The following is a 21,892-nucleotide window of genomic DNA, read 5'->3' as shown; positions in this document are numbered from 1 at the left end:
ACAAGAAACCAGACGCCTCTGCCCAGCAGATCCCGTATGTGAGTCCAAAGCCTGTGTGTAGGGGAAGATTTGAACGTACCTTGTGGTTTCCTCTTAGTCCTTGTGCCTCATTCCGGGGGGAAGGGGGGGTCACTTCCTCAGAGAGGTAAATCTGGGACTTACCCACATATTTCCTCCCGAGTAAAATGAGGAGAGTGGTATTATCTCAGAGGGCCCATGGCAGAAATCACAGGCCCCAGGAGAAGAGTGACAAGAAACTAATACACAGCGTGGCCTGAAGTAGGCCTACAGGTGTGAGTATGCGAAAGTTTATTCTTGTATTATTACACATTATTGTATGAACTGTAAATCTGCTCTTGCCCCGCCCTGTATCATCCACGTCGACAGGATAATACAGAGGAGCTCCAACAGCTTCTCTGAGACCCACCCAGGTCCTCAGGAAGGAAAATGCACAATACCGGTCCCAGGAGCGCCAAGCCGATGCATCGGAGACGACGACTCGGGGACGTGAAGGTAAGACGCTTCACACACAGCACACTCCGAGGGGCACGGGCAGTGCCATCGCGCACACACCGTCCTCCGGTTAACCCGACCCAAGGTCAGCCCCGGATCCCGGGTGTTGAGTCCCTTTAACAGTTAGTTCCACGTCAAGTAAGATACTAACCAAAACAGGTTTTAGCTCTTTCGTCTTTTAGGGAGTTTAGTCCTAAATTTAGGATTCCATAATGTTTTTAAATAAGCAAAGCCTCTCCCATACATGAGCCCGAAGAGGGCATCTGCTTCACTGCAGGAGGCACCTCGCTTCCGAGGTGAAAACTAGGACGGCTTTCTCTCCGGGAGTCCTGCCTGCTCCTTAGCTTTGAGCTCTTCCAGTTTCCTCTGATAGCAGCTCATGAAGTAGTCGTCGGGCTCAATCCCTGTGCTCTTCAGGTTCTCCAGGATCTTCTCCAGCCTGGGCACTGATCGGGCTCCCTCAATCTTCCTCGTGCTCAGGTACAGAGTGAACGCCTGGAAGTCCAGGAGCTTACAGGTGTCCACAGAGCAGATATTCCTGATATCACTAGTTCTATCCAAATGAGGGAAAAACACCAGTCCCGACAGTTTCTCCAGGTCCTGGAGGCTCACTTGGAATTCACTGAGCTGGGGTTGGAAGCCGATGGCTTCATTGGGCACCACAAAGGCCCCTAGTGCCAGCGGTTCGGTCGAATCTGGGCTCCTGCGAGCCAGGATCACCTTATAAAGGTGTGAGGGGACTGCCACGTTGTCCTCACCAATCACCTAGAAACAAAGCAGCCGTATTAGTGATGCTAATCAATGCTAGCACTTCCCAAATGCTCCCTGTGAGAGCTTTAGATGCATTTCTAAAAATGCACTTAAGAGATACCTCATCGCAGTGAACTTACATTCAACTGCCAAAGGTAATAATAAACCAAAATACAGATTCGCAAGGAAGATGAGCATTTAATAGGCAGTTTCTGATCACATTCTTAAAAATGATGCCACCCCAGAGAGCAGGGGTCACATCTCTGCTGTCTGCAGGACAAAGGAATGCCAGGAGTCCTGGGTTTTTAATGGGCAAGAAAAGGCTGTAATTTTCACTGCATCTCATAATCAGAACTTCTGGCCTCTAAACATGTAAAGGTCAAACTGCCAGCTTGGGCACGCCCACTCTAGAAATAAAAAGATGGCCTGAGTTTATCAAATTCAAGAGGGAGCTCAACAAACAGCCTTTCCTTCTCAGATGAAGCACTAATGTAAACGCTGCGTACTCGGAGGCTCGCAGGCTCTGGGGCCAGACACGGACTTCCGCAGGTCATCAAACCAAACCCTCTGGAAGGTGTCCACACAGCGCCAGGGCCAGGGATAGGCCTGGAAACCTGGCTGCTTGTGTAGCTGGACTGTAATGACAAAATAACAGTTCCATATCTGTTTTCTCAAAAAGAAAACTGCACATGCATTTCCTTGATGGTCTCCCGTTAAACAATACAACCCAGCACCACTGGGCTCGGGCCCCACTGCCCTCCTCCGGCCTCCGTGGTGAGGCCTCCTTCCCCAGGCCCTCCTTCCCCACGGCCCTGCTGGGGCAGATGAGGCAGAGGCCGAGAGCTGCAGAGGGCTCTCTGCTTTCCCCAGGCTCCTACCTACATGGCACGCAGCCTGAAAACTCCTGGCCATCTGCTGTCTGGCACGTACGGAGGTCCCCCTGCCAAAACCAGCGCAGAGCCACAGGGAAGAGCCATCCCAGGGAAGATTTCTGTAACTGTCTCTGAAGTTAGTGAAAATGGCTGATCAGGGAGCAGTTTAAAGTCTATGAAATTATACAATCCACAGACACAAAACCCCCACCCCCTCCAACAAGTCATGTATGCAGCTGGGAGGAAAACACTCTTCGAGGCAAAAACACACTAAAGGTGAACTCCATGGAGGTCTACACTGCGCCCAGAGATCACCAGCAGATGTTAATTCAGCTAAGCCAGTGGTGGGCAAACTGGTAGTCAACAGAGCCAAATACCAACAGTACAAAGATTGAAATTTCTTTTGAGAGCCAAATTTTTAAACTTAAGTTTCTTCTAACGCCACGTCTTCAAAATAGACTCACCCAGGCCATGGTATTTTGTGGAAGAGCCACACTCAATCGGCCAAAGAGCCGCATGTGGCTCGTGAGCGTCAGTTTGCTGACCACTTATTTGTGCAACCCAGGGGTCCTGTGCCTGGCACTGCTGGAAACACAGAAAGGGATGAAGCTTTAAATACCTGCTCTCCAGAGCGCCCATCTAGAGGAGGAATCTCCACACACACAGCTTTCACTGCAGGTGGGATGTGGTGAGACACCCCTGCAGAGCGCAGCAACAGCACTGAGGGGGTCGGTGCAGGGAGGCTCCACTGCAGCTGAGCCATAATGTACAACAAGGGGGGGGGGGGGAGAGTTTAAATGAGCTTCAAGTGTTCCAGGCCCTAGCTGGGAGCCTGAGGTTGAGCAAATCCTTGGTGCCACCTGGCGGACACCCTCCATCACTACAGCACAGACCTCGGACCAGCTGAAAGGAGCCTTGGAGACCATTTGGTTATTTTCTCTCCTCAGGGGCTCTCAGTCTACAAACAAATGGCAATTTTCAAAAACAATTAATTGGTCGTGTTCATTTGCTGCCAACCAGGGCTTCTAACCCAGTTCATTAAATTCCAGCCAAAAGCAAATAAGTTTGACATTTTAAGAGTCGTCATTTTACCTCAAGGAAATGCATCATTTCTATTAGGTTTTCAAAAACTCTCACAATAAATACCTAGAGGACCTCGATTACTACTTTTGAGAAACCTCAGAGACCAAGAAGTTCCTACTAATCACAAGGTGTGATTCTTCCACCCACGACCTTCTCACAGTATTTCAACAAAGAGGGGGGAAATACTATCCCTGGAAATAAAGAGAAAAATGAAAAGTTAAGTCACTATCCTTTCTGAGTCAGTCTGCTTTGTTCTCAAGAAGTAAAAATCTTTAGAATAATATAGAAACCAGTCCTATTTGGAAATTGAGAAAGCCCAATGTTTCTTTCTTAAATTTAAGATTTAAAAAAAAAATCCTGAAGTATTTAGAGCTATCATTATCTTTGTAGACAATTCAACCTACATAATAAATTTTTCCACTTGCGAGATAAATGGAAGACTTTCAGAAATGTTTCTAGACACTACTAGGGTACTGAAGCAGAATGGTTCAGTGCCCTCAATCCCAGAGACCCGGTCAAGGCGTGGCTGTGCCACTAAGCTGTAAGACACGCCCACCTCTCTTCTTCACTGATTCATAAATAAGTAACAATCCCAACTCTGCCCATTTCATAGGATAGTTATGAAGATAAAAAGACATGTTCATTAAAAAAGATTTCTTAATCTGCAAGACTTTAATATAAAAAGGTGTTTTTATAGTACATGTCATTCAAAAGACAAGAATGCAACTCGTACAAAAGCTGGTTCTGCAGAGGGACCGTGGGGAAACCTGGGGTCAAGCAAGACGAGACCAGTTAAGGGAGACGCTAGTGTTTCAGGAGGAGAAAGCATACAAATGACACCCTAAACCACATGTGTCAAACACAAGGCCCGCGGGCCAAATCCAGCCCGCCAGGCCTTGCAATGTGGCCCGCACCGCGCTGTCATCACTGCACTTCGCTGTCAGTTTATGACATTGTCAGTTTATGACTGTTCAGTAAACCATTCAGCCCGCGATTTAGGCTGGATTTTAGATTTTGGCCCCTTCTCTGATTGAGTTCGACACCCCTACCCTAAACAGAGGACATGAAGACTGAACACAAACAGGTGACTTAGGTATAAAAATACTTTACAAAAGAAATCCTTGCCTTTGTCCAAATACCAAAAAGCACTGAACTCTTGTCAAGATTGTAACGAACACTGAAAATCAACTGAGAGTGACTAGAGAATACAATCTAGATAAAACCATACTCTGACACTCACTCGGGACTTGAAGTTAGTTTTAAGAGGTGCTGGCCTGGGTGTGTTTCCTTCCGTGTAAGAGACAGAAATGACAATTTGCTGCCTTCCCCCACCTCCATCTCTACCACCCAAGTCCACACACACAGAGCTGGACCTTCACGATGCATCAGCAACCAAAGACACCAGCAGCAAACAATACCCAATCTAAGGCTGCCGTTCTTCATATCAACTGCCTCAGGTGAAATACTAAGTGGGATCATGAGAAAGACATCTGTACCTGTAGAACCAGACAGAATAAAATACTTGGGTTTCAAAAATAAAACTGTTGGACACATCGAGAGACCAAGCCCTAAAAAAAGTCATGCCAATCAAGTGAAAGAAACCATGATCCTGTATAATAAAGAGCTAATATGCTAATTAGACCAACCAGTAGAACAGTCTGGGCAAAGCCAGGGCTGCGAGGGCCAAGCCCCTTGCACGAATTTTGTGCATCAGGCCTCTAGTAATGTCATAAATCAGGACTCCATACCTGAGAGGACAGAGAACAAGAGGAATCACACAAGGTGAGGAAAGTCAGCAGGAGCCTGTGTGCCATCTGTACTAGCAAAGTCTCTTAAAACAAACAGATACGACAATGAAAAGGTTTCTCTAAAGATATAAAAAGGAACTTTTTTTTTTTAATTACTCCCTGATCACACGTGACGCCTGAAGACCCCTGGGCATGGTTCCATGCCCTCCCCTCAGAGAGTTGGTGACAGTTGGTCAGTAATGCTGTAGAGGGAAAGACTGTTAAGCACCTCTGTTACCACCACCACCGGGTTGTAAAATCTGAAGCTCACTCAGTTGACAGGTCAATTATAATGTTCAGGCCAGAATCTTCAGGTATGTTTCCCTTGTCTGGAATCAATCTCTTCTGGAAACACGCACATCAGAGAAAGCACATGGATGACCTCAGCTATAAAAAAGGGGGTGATTCTGATTAGAGCTGTCAGATGACTCACTTCTGGTAAAATCACTGCTACTAATATTCCCTGAGGCTCACATTCTCTCACGTCCTATGATGCTGTGACCCTTCCCTATATATTCTAAGGGACATTTCTGCCCGCCTGTGAGGAATTCTCCTCTTGGCCCATTTTCTGCTATTTTTGCACGCAAGCAAATGCCACTTCTCACTGCTCTCCATCCACACTATCTTTTTCCTCCCGGCCTTAAGCTTCTGTATATGAGGAGTGCAGCGATCCCTCTGGAGATTTTGAGAGCTTCAGAACAATGCTCTGAATAACTGGCAATTCTCATACAAGTCAACAGACCCATTCTTGCATCTCGCCTTTGACAATTACTAGCTATGTGACTTGGACTTGACCCCTCAAAACCTCAATTTCCTTACCTACAGAAGTAGATAACTATTACTTGTATGTAAGGGCTGTTTGTGAGGACTGAATGAGATAGAAGTAAAGAGCTATTTATTCACTGTGTGGTACATGTGGCCCTCAATAAATACCAGTTCATTTGCTTCACTTAATCCAAAGTATACACATGTATGCTCCATGCTAGATAGAAATCTAAATACCCTTATTTTTATTAGATACATTTTCCTAAGGTTCAGATAATACTTGTAAATAAACAATAAATATTAAGTGGCGGGATCTGAGAAAACAAAATGCTCTGGGCACTCAGAATTCCCTGGGAAATAGAAATTCTTAATTCAAATATTTATTCCTTGTGAGGAACAGACCAACGTGTAGGGCTGAGCAGTGCTGTGCCCTCTTTCTCAGCTTCACTAAAGGACATGGTTTTACCCACAACTGTGTTACATGAATTGCTAGCAAACAGCTGAACTTTTTATCTGGGCACTCAAGGTTTTTAACACCTGGCCCCAACCACCTTTCCTTCTATTTTTGTCTCTTTCATAATATGAACGCTTCAACCCAAATGTCAGGAACTCACTGCTTCTCAGCTCAGATCCTACCGTTTTCTATGTCTTCCGTTTTCCTCCCGTTTCTGTTTTCCTTAACCAAATTATATGTCCATGCATACAAAAAAAATTTCTAGCCCAATTAAAGTGGCAAGCTCTGAGACAATTTTTCCAATTTACTCAGTGATTATATTTTGCTTTTAGACATAGATATATGCTAAAGATTTTAAGTTTAAAATTTCACCTGGACGCAAAATAATGCTAAATCTAACAAAAGCTGTTAGCTGTTTAGAGAAATTGTTAGTAAAAAATAAAATATATAAAGGTAGATTTTACTTTGATATGATTACAAGAATGAAAAACTATATGCTTCACCAGAAATATAGATTCCTATTAACATTAACTTTACATACACCTTTCTCTCTCTCTCTCTCTCACACACACACACACACACACACACACACACACACTATGCTTTATGACAAGGGACTATACATCGCATTCTCAAAAAAACAGAGAAAAATTGAAAATGGAGAGAAAAGGCTCCCGACAGCGAGCCACTAAAGAATAGAATTCACATACTTCTTTCTTAAGGCTCTCTCCACCTATTATAAAAGGCTAAAAATAAATGTGGTGAACACACATGACAAGCCAAACAGCCGACCAAGCACTCAAGAATCAACTTGTCATCCAGATCTTGGTTCTAAATACCAATCTCCATTAAAAGGAACGAGAGCTTCTCAGAAAAATGGATAATCCCAGAGTTTGGCCAAGATGAGCCTGGACAATCATGTTACCCAGAAAGTAGATAATGCTGAAATGAAGATTAGAACATGTCAAAAGGATACAGGCAACAGCTGGAAGAGGCTCCCACTGCCTAATATGGGAAAATCTGAGCATCAAAATGAATACACAGTAAACTGATTAAAACTCATTGAATAAACTAAGAGCCCATGAGTTCACACTGATAATAAATATGACGGATAACCTCTTTGTCAGTAGAATGCCAACTAATAAATGAAATGCAGAAGGGCCCTGACAGGGTGGCTCAGTTGGTTGGAGCGCTGTCTCATGCACCAAAAAGGTTGAAGGTTCAATTCTCAGTTGGGGAGTATGGCAGGCAACCAATAGATGTTTCTCTTTCTCTCTCCCCCCAATCCCTTTCTCTCCTTCTAATATCAATAAACATATCCTCTGGTAAAGATTAAAATACAACGTAGAAGGAATAAGAATTAGAAAATTGTCATTTGGCAACAATTGTAGTAATAACAACTGATTCGGGGAAGAATCATTAACAAGTGCTAAAACTGGCAGGTGAAGGGAAGAAAATTTACATGGTCTCAAAGTATTTCCAAAGATTACTAATTCACTTCAAAGGGGAAATGGTAACCGAGCAGCGGATCTGCAGGAGACCAGTTTGACCACGTGACCAAAGGGATTACCGTCAAGAGCAGGACAAACAACCCATGCATCCTGAAAGGACCACTGAGGCGCACCCAGGAACATCGCTGCGGTGTGCTGTCAGAAACGTGCCTGAACCGAGTCACGAGGAAACCACAGACCCAATTTGAGAACACACTGCAACACCGGCCTGTATTCTTCAAAATGTCAACGCCATTCAAGACAGAAAGGCTGCAGGACTGGCTGCCTCAGGTTCAGGCATCATCCTGGATTGCATCCTGAATCGGTTCTCCACTGATCACTCCTTCCATCAGGTGCTTTCGTCACCTGCCACCTGGACACCACTCTGCTGACTCTTCCACCTCAAAGGTGGCTCCTTCTGTCTCCTTTGCTGGATGACCCTCCTCCTCTCAGCCTCTAAATGTCTGAGTTCTCTCTGGTTCGGATCTCAGATCGGTCCTCTTCTATCTATACAGCTTTAAATACCATCTGAGTGCTGACCATTCCCAACAGCCTCTCCTCTGAAATCCAAACTCACAGCCTATCCAACATCTCATCTCCATGTGCACATCAATAATCGAAAATGTGCACAGCCAAAGCACAGCCCCTAGACCTGCTCCTCTCTGGTCTTCATGATCTCAGTCTGAAACCCTGAGGTTGCCTCTTTCCCTCTTATTCTATTACTAATCCATTAGAAGCCCCCAAGTTCTACCTGCAAGGCACATCCGACATCAGGCCACTCTCACCATTTCTACCACCGCCACCCTACTCCAGTCATCATTATTTCTCACTTAGACGACTCCATTAGCCTCCTAATTGGCCCCCTATTTCCATCTCGTTCTCTGTTCTTCACAGGCAGCAGCCAGCCTGGGCTTTAAAAATGTAAATGAGACTGTGCCACTATCCTGATCAAAACCTTACACGTGTCCTATCTCACTTAACACAACCCAGACTTCTCCCCAGTGCCCCCCCCCCGTGGCTTACCCGCTCTCCTCAGTGCGCTCTCGGCTCCAGCCACCCTGGCGTTCTTGCTGTTCCTGACACACTGAGCTAAATCTCGCCCGTGACAGCTCTTCACATGGGTTGCTCCGTCATTTCCCTTAGATTTCTGCTCAACCTCACTTCCCCGAGTGGCCTAGCCTTTCTTTCCCACCCCACTGTAACTCTCCACAGGTTTACTTTTCCTTGGCATTCTGTTGATGGTGTATCTCCTCCACCATAATGTAACCTCCATGTAGCACACACGGAAGCACACAGAACAGCACCAGGTATGTCTTGGAAGCTTAGTAAATGTTTGTTGAATAAAAGAAAGGGAGAGCGGGAGGGAGAGAGAGAGAGAGGCAGAGAGGGAGTAAACAAGTAGTCTAAATTAGAAAGGAAGTCAGGGGCTCCAAGAATAATGTCTCAAGAAGAAACTGATTTACTTTTTTTTTTTTTTTTTAAATAGTGATAAGGTTAAAAGCTCTGAATTAGAAAGAAAAAGCATATTATTACATTTTTAAAAGCAGTAATTACACTACTGTACACTGCCACCTTTACTTCCCACTTCTCGGTGTTTTGCTTGTGGCAGTACTCATCTCAAGTGGCACAGCCGTAATGATATAGGATTATATCTACTTCTTTACAAGTCCAAACATACTACTTATACATTGCTAACACTATAAATGCTGGTTTTATATTTTCGATAGACCCAGGAGGATAAACCTGACGACCAGCAAGAGCTACGGGGGAAATGTGAGTGGGTGGAACGGGCCGGTGGACTGCGGTGAACCGAAGGGCTTGCGCTCCGCTCGGGAGCCAGCTGCCGCTCTCACCTCGCGAGCGGTGCCCGTGGGAACCTATGCCAAGTGTGACCGAGTCATCTGACGCGTTTAAGGGAAGCTGAACTCTGGGTTTATGTGACAACTCCCAACTATTAAACATTCTCAACTAGTTCAAAAACAACATACTGTGCAAGCCAAATAAAGCCTCAGTTTATGAACTCTGATATAGGCAAAGCTTGGACTAAATTATAGCTAGCAAACATAAATGTTAACACAGTTCAGTAAGTGAAATAAAAAGTAGAAAACCAGGAGGAGATTATAATCTCATACAAAGAGCATAAGACTGAATGTTAAAACATGTCCCTACCTGGTAACTAACTATTTTCTTTCCATCACTTCCAGTCTGAGGTAAGGTCAACGGCCCAGATACAATCCAGACATCTTCAAACCTCTCTGTCAGTTCTCGACAGTACATTTCTATTCTGAAAAACAATGCAAAAAAATGTATGATATTCTCACAGGCTTAAACAGAGAAAAGCAGCACACCATACCACATCCCTAGGAAAGATGCCAAGGATACTTAGAGACATTAATATAAACAAGTGATAGGGCACAAAACATTATAAGCATGTAAGCAATGCTTTTCCCAGTTTGTTTACCACACAAAAAAACTTAAAAATCACACACATTAGCCGAAACCGGTTTGGCTCAGTGGATAGAGCGTCGGCCTGCGGACTGAAAGGTCCCAGGTTCGATTCCGGTCAAGGGCATGTACCTTGGTTGCGGGCACATCCCCGGTAGGGGCTGTGCAAGAGGCAGCTGATCGATGATTCTCTCTCATCGATGTTTCTAACTCTCTATCCCTCTCTCTTCCTCTCTGTAAAAAATCAATAAAATATATATTTTTAAAAATAACACACAGTAATACAATTATCTACGTACATTTTACTCTGTGTACATTGTGTTTATTTTAGAACTGAAATTTTGTTGTTTTCTCCCTTATTTTTCTATGCTGTAGTTCTTAAACTTTTACAAGAATGAAATACCATTCCAACTAAGTTGATCTTTTTAAAAAAAAAAAAAAACAAGTATATATATATATATATATATATATATATATATATATTATTGATTTTTTACAGAGAGAAAGGGAGAGGGATAGAGAGCTAGAAACATCTATGAGAGAAAAACATCCATCAGCTGCCTCCTGCACACCCCCTACCGTGGATGTGCCTTCAACCAAGGTACATGCCCTTGACTGGAATTGAACCCGGGACCCTTCAGTCTAAAGGCCATTGCTCCATCCACTGAGCCAAACCAGCCAGGACTAAGTTGACTTTTTATTTAAGTACTAGAGCACATGTGTCAAACACAAGGCCTGCGGGCCAAATCCAGCCCGCCAGGCCTTGCAATGTGGCCCGCACCGCGCTGTCATCACTGCACTCCGCTGTCAGTTTATGACATTGTCAGTTTATGACTGTTCAGTAAACCATTCGGCCCGCGATTTAGGCTGGAGTTTAGATTTTGGCCCCTTCTCTGATTGAGTTCGACACCCCTATACTAGAGGCTTGGTGCACAAATTCATGCACAGGTGAGGTTACTCGGCCTGGCCAGTGATCAGGGCCGAATGGGGCCTGCTGGCCATGAGGAGGGGGGAGGGAGTGGGAGGTTGATTGGCTGTGGGAGTGCACTGACCACCAGGGGGGCAGCTGCTGTGCTGAACATCTGCCCCCTGGTGGTCAGTGCAAGTCATAGTGACCAGCTGACCGTTCTTTTGGTCAACCAGTTGTAATGGTCGTTTAGGCTTTTATATATAGAGATTCCTATTGTGGGGCAATTGGGTTTATCCTCATACTTCTTATATAATGCAACATTATATTAATTCCTTAGGATAAATTTCAAGGGCCAAAATTACTTTATTGAATATTTTAGTGACATTTCATTATATGTTATACTAATATTTTTAATGGAATTGTCCCACTTCACTCTGTAAACTGCAAAATGACACAGAAGTTTTACAGCAATCTTTACCACACTGGGATGTGTCACTTAAAAACTGTTTTTGCTTATTTACTGGATAAAAATGGCCAGTAGTTTCAATATGCCTTCTTATACTGCAATTGAGCTTTATGAGAAAACAATGCATGTCACCATTCCTGTTTCATTATCTAAAAAGTAAAGTCATAGCATATATGCCCAATAACAAAGTAGAGTTTTCCTCCCCAAAATATAACTCTTAGGATGTTAAACACTTCCATATATCTGCAATCAGACAGCATATGAAAAGGAAACCATAGGACAAATATCCCAGATTTTCAACAAATAATTTACAAGGGGAAAAAAAAGGGGGGGTGGGGGGGGAGACACACTTATAGATTAAAAGGGACTGAAGAGAAATATCACCCAAATCTACATGTAGACCTTGGTTAAAGTCTGACTCAAACCAATCAACAACAAATTAAAGACAATCAGGAAAACTTGAATACCGACTGTAAAAGTGGTAATAAGAAGTACTATTAAAATTTTGAGAGGCAATAAAAGAATCTATCTTTAAAAAATATGTATTGAAATGGTAAAATAACATATCTATGACCTGCTTACAATAATCTAAGTAGAGTAAGAGGGGTATGTAGACAACACAGATGCTGCCACAACTGACAACCACTGCAGGCACCTTGAGTGCACAGGTGCTCTCTTAATTATTTTATTCCACAAAAGTACTATTTGGGGAAAACACGTCAACTGGAAACAATCTCATTCAGTGCTAGTTTTAAATGCTTAAAGAGATACCCTGACAGAACTCATTTAAAACTGGTTAATGGTTATATTTAGTTGTACCAATTTCTTTTTTTAAAGCTAGCAACTCTTGAAATACAAGTAGAGAAAAACACAGTGTTTTCTGGAAATATTAAAAAATATTTGATGCCTTAGCAATAGTACTTTCTTCGAGAATTTGACTTCTGACCAATGGCAAACAGGATTAAAATGACTGGCTATGTTTTTGAAGTCTGTCCTCCCATAGCAAACTATACTCCTGAAATACAGCAAAGAAAACTAGTCTGAAGCACTTCATGAAAGTTACTTCCACTAAAAATGGCTTTTGAAAACAAAGACAGAAACAGCTGATAAACAACTAGCAAATTCTCCTCACATCATTCATCTCCCACAGAACCACACCTTTAAAACTCTCACCTCACCTGTTCCAATAGCCAGCATTATTATCATAATCCTGAGGCACAATATTAGAAAGGTAGAAGGTTTCAGCCATGGCTTTCTGTGAAAAGAAATAACAAGAGTAACTTGTAGTGAAATGCCTGCCCCCTAGAGATTTTACAAAGCAGAGAACACTAGCTCCTTATTAATGCAATTACAGTCACTACTTACTTAGATAAAGGAAAGCCAGAGGTATAGCAGGACACAGAGTCATTATTTTCAATAATGATTATTCAAAATAAGGACTATAACAAAATAGATGTGCTAGCTTTCTTCATAATTTATAAAGCTCAAACCTTTAGTGTAGATTCTAAGAACTAAGAGTTTCCAATATGAAGCTAAAGAGTTTTACCCTAAATTCTGGTTTTAAGCCTCTGGCAGTTTTTCCAAGGTCAACTTTCAGGAATTTTACTTAAGTAGTACAGTACATATTAGTTCAACTGTGGCAGAGAAACATTCTTGTTCTGGCCACTACGTGTTCGTTCATTTTGCACGTCTGACCTGTAAGCACAGAGTTCTGTAAGTGTATTTCCTTTCATTGAGCTATACTAGTGGTTGGCAAACTCATTAGTCAACAGAGCGGCAAACCACGGCTTATAAGCCGCATAAGGCTCGTGAGCTGCAGTTTGCCGACCACTGAGCTATACTAATTGCCAAAGCCAATTATCTTCTCTTCGAGAAGTGACTCCCACCCTTGGCTGCACACTGGAATAACCCAAGGAACTTTAAAAACAGTTGGTTGAGCATCCATCCTGTGTACCAAAAGATTCCTGGTTTGGTTCCCAGTCAGGGAACAGCCCTGTGTTGTGGGTTTGGTTGGGGTACATACGGAGGGCAACAAGTTGATGTTTCTCTCTCTCCCTTCCTCCCTCCCTCTAAGCATGTCCTCAGGTGAGAGTGCCTGGGTCCCACCACCAAGAGTTCCTGACGTACCTGCTCAGGGTTATAGGTCTGGGCATCAAAAGTTTTTAAAACTCCCCTAGGTGACTACATTGAGTACCTCAAGTTGAGAACCACCATCTTAATGATGAAAGTCACCAGCAATTCATGCAGTAAATGTCAATGTCATAAAAGACACGTATCTTCTTTTTTTAGTGATTATCCTGAATTAAAGGAGACTGGAGACATATGACAACTAAATGTATTATGTGATTCATAATTAGATACTAGATCCAAAAAAAGCTGTAAAAAACATAATTAGAACAATCTGACATATCTGAAATGCAAACTGTGTATTGGAAATTATTGTACAACTATACAAAAACACATCTTGCACACATTTTTGGTTATAATGACATCTTGTCATAGCTACATATATTCTTTCTTAAATGGTACCATCTCCTAAGCCATATATTTTGAAATGAAGTGTTATGATGTCTGTGACGGTTAAAGTTTTATATACACACACTTGTAAAGTAAATATATCACAATGTGTTTGCTGTCCTCTCTTTTCCGCTTTTCTATAGGCCTGACATTTTAAAAATAAAAACAAGTAGCTTTTGCTCCTTTTGGCTTTTAGTTCCCTTTACATAGGATTTGCTTTCCTCAACCTGCTTAAAACTGTCTCAGCATCTGAGCAAGAAATAAAATCAGGGGGGGAAACAGAGTATAGAAAACCTCAAGTTTTGCAGTTTGGCTGCTTGGTTAATCTCCAAGTCCCACGGAACAATGCCAGCCCACAGGCCCCTCCCTCCCCCCCCCGCCCCCCCCCCCCGACACAATATGCCTACTGGTGAAAACTTGTTATTTCCTGCTGGAGCCATGTGGCCTCGGGACCACCCACTTCCAATGTAGTCCTTGTTGAAGGCACTGAAGGTTGGAGGGATGTTGGGATCCGGCTTGAATTTGCAATTTCTTCTGTCCGCAGCACCTGAAGAAAAACACACAACATGAGTAAGTTATCAGTGGACAATGTCCCTCACAATCCTCTAAGCAAGGCAAGCTGGTTGCTCTGGCCAGTATCTCTCTGAGCAGCTAGCAGTTAGTGACTGCATGCATGTGTCAAGTTCCTGGGATAGTTCAGATACTTCATCTGAATTTAGCAAGGACTGGTCTAGGAAAGAATGCTTTTCATACAGTGTAGCCATCTCATATAGTACTTTTGTTTCTGGCCTTTCAAGTTAAAGGGGAAAATATTTCCCAGATAGTATTTACATAAAAACAATAACCAATTAAATAGCTGAGCTGTCTAAATAAAAAGTTTAGCTACTAAAGTCTCGCTTTTTAAAAAGACCCTCATATACTGTATTTTGCACAACTGTATTTGACAAGTTTACATGGACTGAAATAATGGATATATATAGACACAAAACAATTTGTTCTGGGCAGGCACAGCCTCGCGGAGGGGGAGAGTGTCTCTGATATCTTGCTTACTGCCTCTTAAGCCATGACAAAACAAATATTTAAGTTATGAGCTTAATCCAGAAAATTCCTGAAATAAAATATCTAAGTACCACATGGGAGAGAAGAAATCTCAATTTTACTTATATTCTGATACCTCCAGAATAGTGTGCCACAGTGGACATCAGCAAATCCTAGCTCTACATTTTCTATCATTAGGACAGAACTTATTAAATTATAACAATTATGAGGATAGATGGAATATACTGACTGCTACTGAAAAAAAAAAAAAAAGTAAAATGGAGATCAATAAAGTTATTGACTGCAATGTCATTTCATTCAACCAAGAATAATTTTTAAATTATTTGATTTCAGCCGGGACCGGTTTGGCTCAATGGATAGAGCGTCGGCTTGGGGACTGAAAGGTCCCGGGTTCGATTCTGGTCAAGGGCATGTACCTTGGTTGTGGGCATATCCCCGGTGGGGGGTGTGCAAGAGGCAGCTGATCCATGACTCTTTCTCATCGATGTTTCTAGCTCTCTATCTCTCTCCCTTCCTCTCAGTATAAAATCAATAAAATATATATTTTTAAAAAATTATTTGATTTCAAGGTTCAGAGTAAAGTATCCAATACCTAGCTTTTTAGAATCTTCATTAAAAAAAAAAGTTACTGGATATACAGAAGAATCATTAGTAAACTTCTCCAAGTGTCACTACCATTGAAATCGCTTCCCTGCATGCCTGATGCTCACTGTCCTTGAAAACTCATTTGTGGGCCTTTCTAAAGGCCTGGGATGAAGATGCCTTCCTGGAGCATGCATACACACTCACTTCTTCGACCAGGGGAAGATATTTTAAACCAAGGCGTCAGCAGGGGAGGATATTTTAAACCACGCTCAGGACTGAAGCTTCCTTGAGCTGTCCAGGCTTTAGGCTATAAGTCTGCATAGGCAGTCTGTGGCCTTGACTTCCCCAGCAGCTTTTATTCTACTTTTTGACCCTTCTCTGCTCAGGGCAGGAGAGCCTGCCATGTAGTCCCCTAAGGTGGGCAGGCAAGCTAGTTCTGATTCACCCTAAGGTGCAGCCCTCTGGGGATCTGAGTTAATGCTGGGAGGGTCTCCGATAAGATAAGCTACTTGGGTGAACCCTAGGTCTTGCCTTCAGACAACCTCACCCTGAGGCTGCACTGTGGCTTTGGTTTGCCGGGACTGCCCTGACCTCTCTGGATTCTGGCTTTCTCCCAAATGTAAGTTGGGAACCACCACCTTAATGATGAAAATCACCAATAATTCAGGCAGTAAATGTCAATGGCATAAAATGCATGTATATTCTTTTTTAGCAGAGAAATTGTCCTAAATTAACGGAGACTGGAGACATATGACAACTAAATGTATTATGTGATTCATAATTGAATACTGGATCCAAAAGTAGCTGTAAAGAATGTAACTAGAACAATCTGGCAAATCTGAAATGCAAACTGTATTCTAGATACATAGCCTGGCAATTCTCCACTATCCTGTTGACTCTGCATTTACGTGAATGTATGATTTTTTAAAATACACTTTTTTCATACTTCTAATAACATTCTTCTTTTTTTTAAATTTTTTAAAAATATATATTTTATTGATTTCCTTACAGAGAGGAAGGGAGAGATAGAGAGCTAGAAACATCGATGAGAGAGAAACATTGACCAGCTGCCTCTTGCACACCCCCTACCGGGGATGTGCCCGCAACCAATGTACATGCCCTTGACCGGAATCAAACCTGGGACCTTTCAGTCCGCAGACCGCCGCTCTACCGCTGAGCCAAACCGGTTTCGGCTCTAATAACATTCTTGCTTTTAGCAGGAGAGTTAGTCTGATTGATTTTGTCATTACTAAAAACAAGACACTTTATACTATACTTAAGTAAATCACAGGTAGATTCCTTCCTGTTTTCAAATATGAGTAATTGGCTCTATTTTACTTCCTCAAACCTTACACAGCTCATGGGTTTATTATATGAAACTCAATGCTTTTCTTACATCCCCCTGAAAGAAATAACTTAATAGCAGGATAAAATTAGTACAAGCCAAAATACCTTGTATCTTGGGAGAATTTTTGCATTTAAAGGAAACTCGTTAGGCTTGAGACTAAATGAATTGAGTTTCCTTTGATGCAAATTTATAATCAAGTCTCAACTGCTATGATAACTGCTCATCAGTTCCTCTCCTGCAGCAAACACATTCCAAGCTCCGCTGTTATGCTGGTTGTGTGTACTCTATGGAGGCACACACTCATTTTAATAACAGCATTTTTATATACGTAAAGATGGCAGTGTTGCAAAGCAAAGGAGATATAATCTGTGAGCCATATAGCAAATTAATAGGCAAAATGCAAAATAAGAATAGAACAACTTTGACAAAAGGCAATATCCTTAATATATGAGAACTACTACAAATCAATTCAAAAAAGAATATCCCAACTGAAAATAGTAAAAGATAATTCACAAAACAGTAACCCTCACTGGCGACCAATAAGTGCAAGTAAATTCAGCTATTAAACTGGGAAAGCCCAGTAACGCCCATTGTGGGTGAGGGTTGGGAAAGAGAGGACAAATAGTGATAACAGGAGTGTAAATTGAAATAATTTACCCCGAAATCAATTTGTCACTGAGTATCAATACCTGGTCATCTTAATTACAAGAATCTACCAAGACATAAGGACACATGAACAGACTTCACACACCTACAACGTCTCCAGTCCCATTTCACATCATGTCCTCCCTTGCTTGCAGCCACTCTGGCCTTTAGTTCCCAAAGGAACAAAATTCTTCATACTGGGGCCTTGAAAGATGCAACTGAGCTTTCCTTTCTGCCTGGAATGCTAGTCTCTGTATCGCATGGCCCACCAACTCCTCTGCCATCGCCCCCGGCAGGCCACTTTGTTAGAGAAGCCTCGCTAATCAAAAACAAGGTTCTCCTGTTACGATCTCTCCACCTTTCCTTATTTACACAAACCCAAACTGCAATCATGTTTCCCCCAGAAAGTTATCACCAACTATAATTATACATTCATGACTATTTGTTTGATAAGTCAACCCACGCCCACTCCAACTCCAACCCCAAGTGCCATGGAGGCAGAGACCATCTACTCTGGTCAAGAATATATCCCCAAGATTTAGCAGTGTCAGACACACTAAAAGTAGTTGTGGAGATAATGAATGAACGTTGCTTGTTGCAGCAATGTGTATGACATACTTATGTGTCAAGATATAGATCCTCTCAGCCTCTGAGGCAGCTGGGAAGGGTCTGGGGCTCCCTGACTGCCAGACAGGGTCCATTTGTCTAGCGAGCTACACAAACATCCTTTGCTAAACGTGTTGTAATGCGAAAAAGGCTGAGCTGATCACTGATGTCCCATGTTCTAAATTTGGAAACATCTTTCAGTGATGGCTGTACTTCTAACCACCTACCCATGATCTTGCTTTTGGATATATGTTCAAGAACCCATCTAGGCACCCGCTTTGACTGGTCATAAGACAAGGCATGGTTAGTGTAGCACCTAGTCTCTGTTCCAGTTAAAGGAAATCCAAATTGTCCCAGGAGAGCCTTTTCTGCAGAACCTAAAAATGAAAAAAGGGGAAAAAACAAAAATAACAAAGTTAGTGACTCTTTAAAGGAAGAGGGGTAAGACTTACAAAGGACTGACTCAAAAGTTAATCAACCAAGAGATCTTGCTTTTGCAATTACTTATAACACAAAGAGGAGGCTGTAGACAAAAGACAGGTTTTGCCTAAATTCAGTTGTATAGTTATATCAAGATAAACTGTAGCTATCTCCTTTACTTTCAAATAAGGACCTGATCTGACTGCTCCTTCACATCAAAGTTTCAAATCTCTGCCCCACAAAGTACTGTGTACACAAAAGCAGCAAAGGAAAAACTCCTGTTGTTACTAGTCATTGGCATGACTGAATGGGGAATGAGCCGCTCTACTCATTATGTTTTAAGAGTTAATGTGGGGCCTGGCTGGTGTGGCTCAATGGTTCAGCAGGAACCCAAGAACCAGGGATGTCACGGTTGGATTCCCAGTCAGGGCACATGCCCAGACTGCCAACTGGGTCTCCAGTAGGGGCAGTCAATCAGTAATTCTCTCTCGTCATTGATATTTCTCTCTCTCTCTCCCTCTGCCTCTCTCTCTGAAATCAATAAAAAAATATTTAAGAGTTAATATGGGGACTAAAGCACAGCCCTTTTAAGTTTACTTATGGCCCTAACTGGTTTGGCTCTGTGGATAGAGCATCGGCCTGCGGACTGAAGGGTCCTGGGTTCGATTCCAGTCAAGGACATGTACCTCGGTTTCAGGCACATCCCCAGTAAGAGGTGTGCAGGAGGCAGCTGATTGATGTTTCTCTCTCAGCAATGTTTCTAGCTATCTCTCTCCCTTCCCCTCTATAAAAAAAAAAAACACAATAAGATATATTTTTTTAAAAAATAAAATAAATTTTATTTATGTATTTATTTGTTAATCCTCATCTGAGGATATTTTTTCCATTGCTTTTTAAAGAGTGGGAGGGAAGGAGGAGGGGTATAGGGAGGGATGGGGGAGAGAAAGAGAGACACTTTGATTGGTTGCCTCCCACATGCACCCCAACCAGGATGGGGATCCAACCTGCAACCCAGGTACCTGCCCTTGACTGGAAATCGAACCCAAGACCCTTCCGTGCACGGTCAACACTCTAACCATTGAGCGACACCTGCCAGGGCTTAAATTTTTTTAAAGGTCATCATTCACTGATGATGCCTCACGGTTCTGGTATTGCTGCAGCAAGACAGTAGTAAACCTGGCCTTTTTCCTAGCGGGAGAAACCCAGCGCATTGAATGGGGACTGCCTTCTCCAGCCTTTCCCCAAATACTAGTTCTCTTGCTATACCGAGGATCAGAAGAGCACGTTAAATGAGCTCGTGGGGGGAAAGTGTACAGGTGAGCAGAGCTCCTTTCCTTTGTCAAATACAGGGCACACCTGGTAACGTGGGGAAGTGTCAGCTCTGAAGGAGGGCTCGCAGGCATTCTTCCTCTGAACGATCCAGAGACCAACCCACTCACGTGCTTAAACTACGTGTGAATCCTTGCCCTAACCGGTTTGGCTCAGTGGATAGAGTGTGTGCCTGCGGACTGAAAGGTCCCGGGTTCGATTCCGGTCAAGGGCATGTACATTGGTTGCAGGCACATCCCCAATGAGGGATGTGCAGGAAGCAGCTGGTCGATGTTTCTCTCTCATCGATGTTTCTAGCTCTCTATCCCTCTCCCTTCCTCTCTGTAAAAAAATCAATAAAAATCTACATATACAGATGTGGCCCGCCTCTTAGGAGCTAACCGTCCAGAGGCGGACAGACGGGGACTCAGACATCCCAATAAATACTTGGAGGGGAAGAAGAGATGAAATCCCCGCAGGAAAGACGTGGGTAGAAGAGGCAGCCTAGACGGGGCGTGGGGAGCGGAGGCCGAGCAGGGAGACAGGAAAGGCCCCAGACCACGGGCGGGGAGGGAGCCACGTGGGGAGATGGAAGACCAGGTGGACGACGATGGACTCACGCCCCACACCTGGGTCGGGGAACGGAAACCAGGCCCAGGCTTACCTTCCGGCTCCCTCGCCGCCAACGCAGCCTCAGTGCCCTGACTCCGGAGGAACTGCAAGGCCGTGAGCCCGGCTCCCGCGGCGCCCACCACCGCTCCGGCCACGAAGCCGCTGAGAAAGCGCCGAGAGCGCCGGAGCCGCGCTGCAAAACTTTTGGCAGCCATCGCAGCAGCCGCGGCCTTGGGCGACCGCGCACGCGCACACATGGCGGTGCTGCCCGAGAGCCAATCACAGCCTCGGCACCAAGACGCGCATGCGCAACTGCAGGCTCTCCGGAGACTGGAGAGGCCCGGAATGCGCGCCCTCCCCGGGGAAGGGCCTCGCGCGCCCCCTGGTGACAGACCTGGAGGCCCGCACGCATCCCCCTCCATCCCTGGTCCACTGGAACGTCTTGAAGGCTCAGTAACGTATACCGTTCTAAGGAGGAAAAAAAACCTTGAGTCTAATCCCGAGTAAGCCACTTGCGCATGGTTAACTAAGGTCCTGAGCGCCGAGATTCTAACCCAGGTCTCTTTCCAAAACCTGTGCCACGTTGGATGTCTTCGTGACACCTGGCTTTGAAGTCACAGGGTATACAAATCGTAACTTCTGAAAATAGCTTCGTACCTCCTAAGGATTTCCTTGACAAGGCAGTACTCCATGGCACCTGCCTTTGACCGGGTACTGAACCCAAGACCTTTCACTGCATAGCCAATGCTCTAACCACTGAGCACCCCGGCCAGGGCTTAAATTTCTTTACTTTTCATACTCCATTTAGGCTCAGGATCCTGAATCTCAGAGTGCAGGAGCTCCCACCCCACCTACCCGCTCCCCAAAAAACAAACAAACAAACAAACAAACAAAAAACACCTTCTGTGTCCATTTTCTTTTAGGGGAAAAGTTCCTTTGTTGGAGGGAAAATTTGACCATAGGACTCTTACAATCCAAACTTCCAGCTCCTAGAGCCTCATTCAAAACCATGCCTTCCTCTCCTCTGTGCTCAGCATTAGGGGCACTCACTCATAAAAGGTGAACGTTCTGAACCTGAAAAGGCAAAAAGAAGCCAAACCCTGGACAACTGCTCCCTAAAAAAAGGGCTCCTTTATTAGAAATTAGTCCCCAAGAATTCCAAGCAGGTTGTTTTATCCTTATAAAGGGGCAAGTAAAAAGGAATCTGCCCCACCAGAAGGATGCAAAGCTGGTGTTTCTCCACTTACCCAACTTTAG

General features: G+C 43.6%; 1 protein-coding gene across 2 annotated transcripts; it reads right to left on the bottom strand.

The window, feature by feature from the left end:
• Positions 1 to 292: 292 nt before the first annotated feature.
• On the bottom strand, positions 293 to 20,906 carry EXOG (exo/endonuclease G). Of its 2 annotated transcripts, none has more exons than XM_084903004.1 (6): positions 20,688 to 20,906; positions 18,523 to 18,672; positions 14,460 to 14,599; positions 12,714 to 12,790; positions 9,884 to 9,998; positions 293 to 1,278 (listed from the first exon to the last, which is right to left on the bottom strand). In XM_084903004.1, the coding sequence occupies exons 1-6, from the start codon at positions 20,890 to 20,892 to the stop codon at positions 817 to 819; spliced, it is 1,149 nt and encodes a 382-aa protein (XP_084759130.1). In that variant the 5' UTR covers positions 20,893 to 20,906; the 3' UTR covers positions 293 to 816. The 2 variants fall into 2 exon arrangements, with proteins under 2 accessions (XP_084759130.1, XP_084759131.1); XM_084903005.1 differs by having other exon boundaries at positions 18,612 to 18,672; positions 20,688 to 20,888.
• Between the last annotated feature and the right edge of the window lie 986 nt (positions 20,907 to 21,892).

The sequence above is a fragment of the Pipistrellus hanaki genome (genome assembly GCF_964339955.1).
Source record: "Pipistrellus hanaki genome assembly, chromosome: 13".
NCBI classification, from domain to species: Eukaryota; Metazoa; Chordata; class Mammalia; order Chiroptera; family Vespertilionidae; genus Pipistrellus; species Pipistrellus hanaki.
This window is presented reverse-complemented; position numbering and strand designations above follow the sequence as displayed.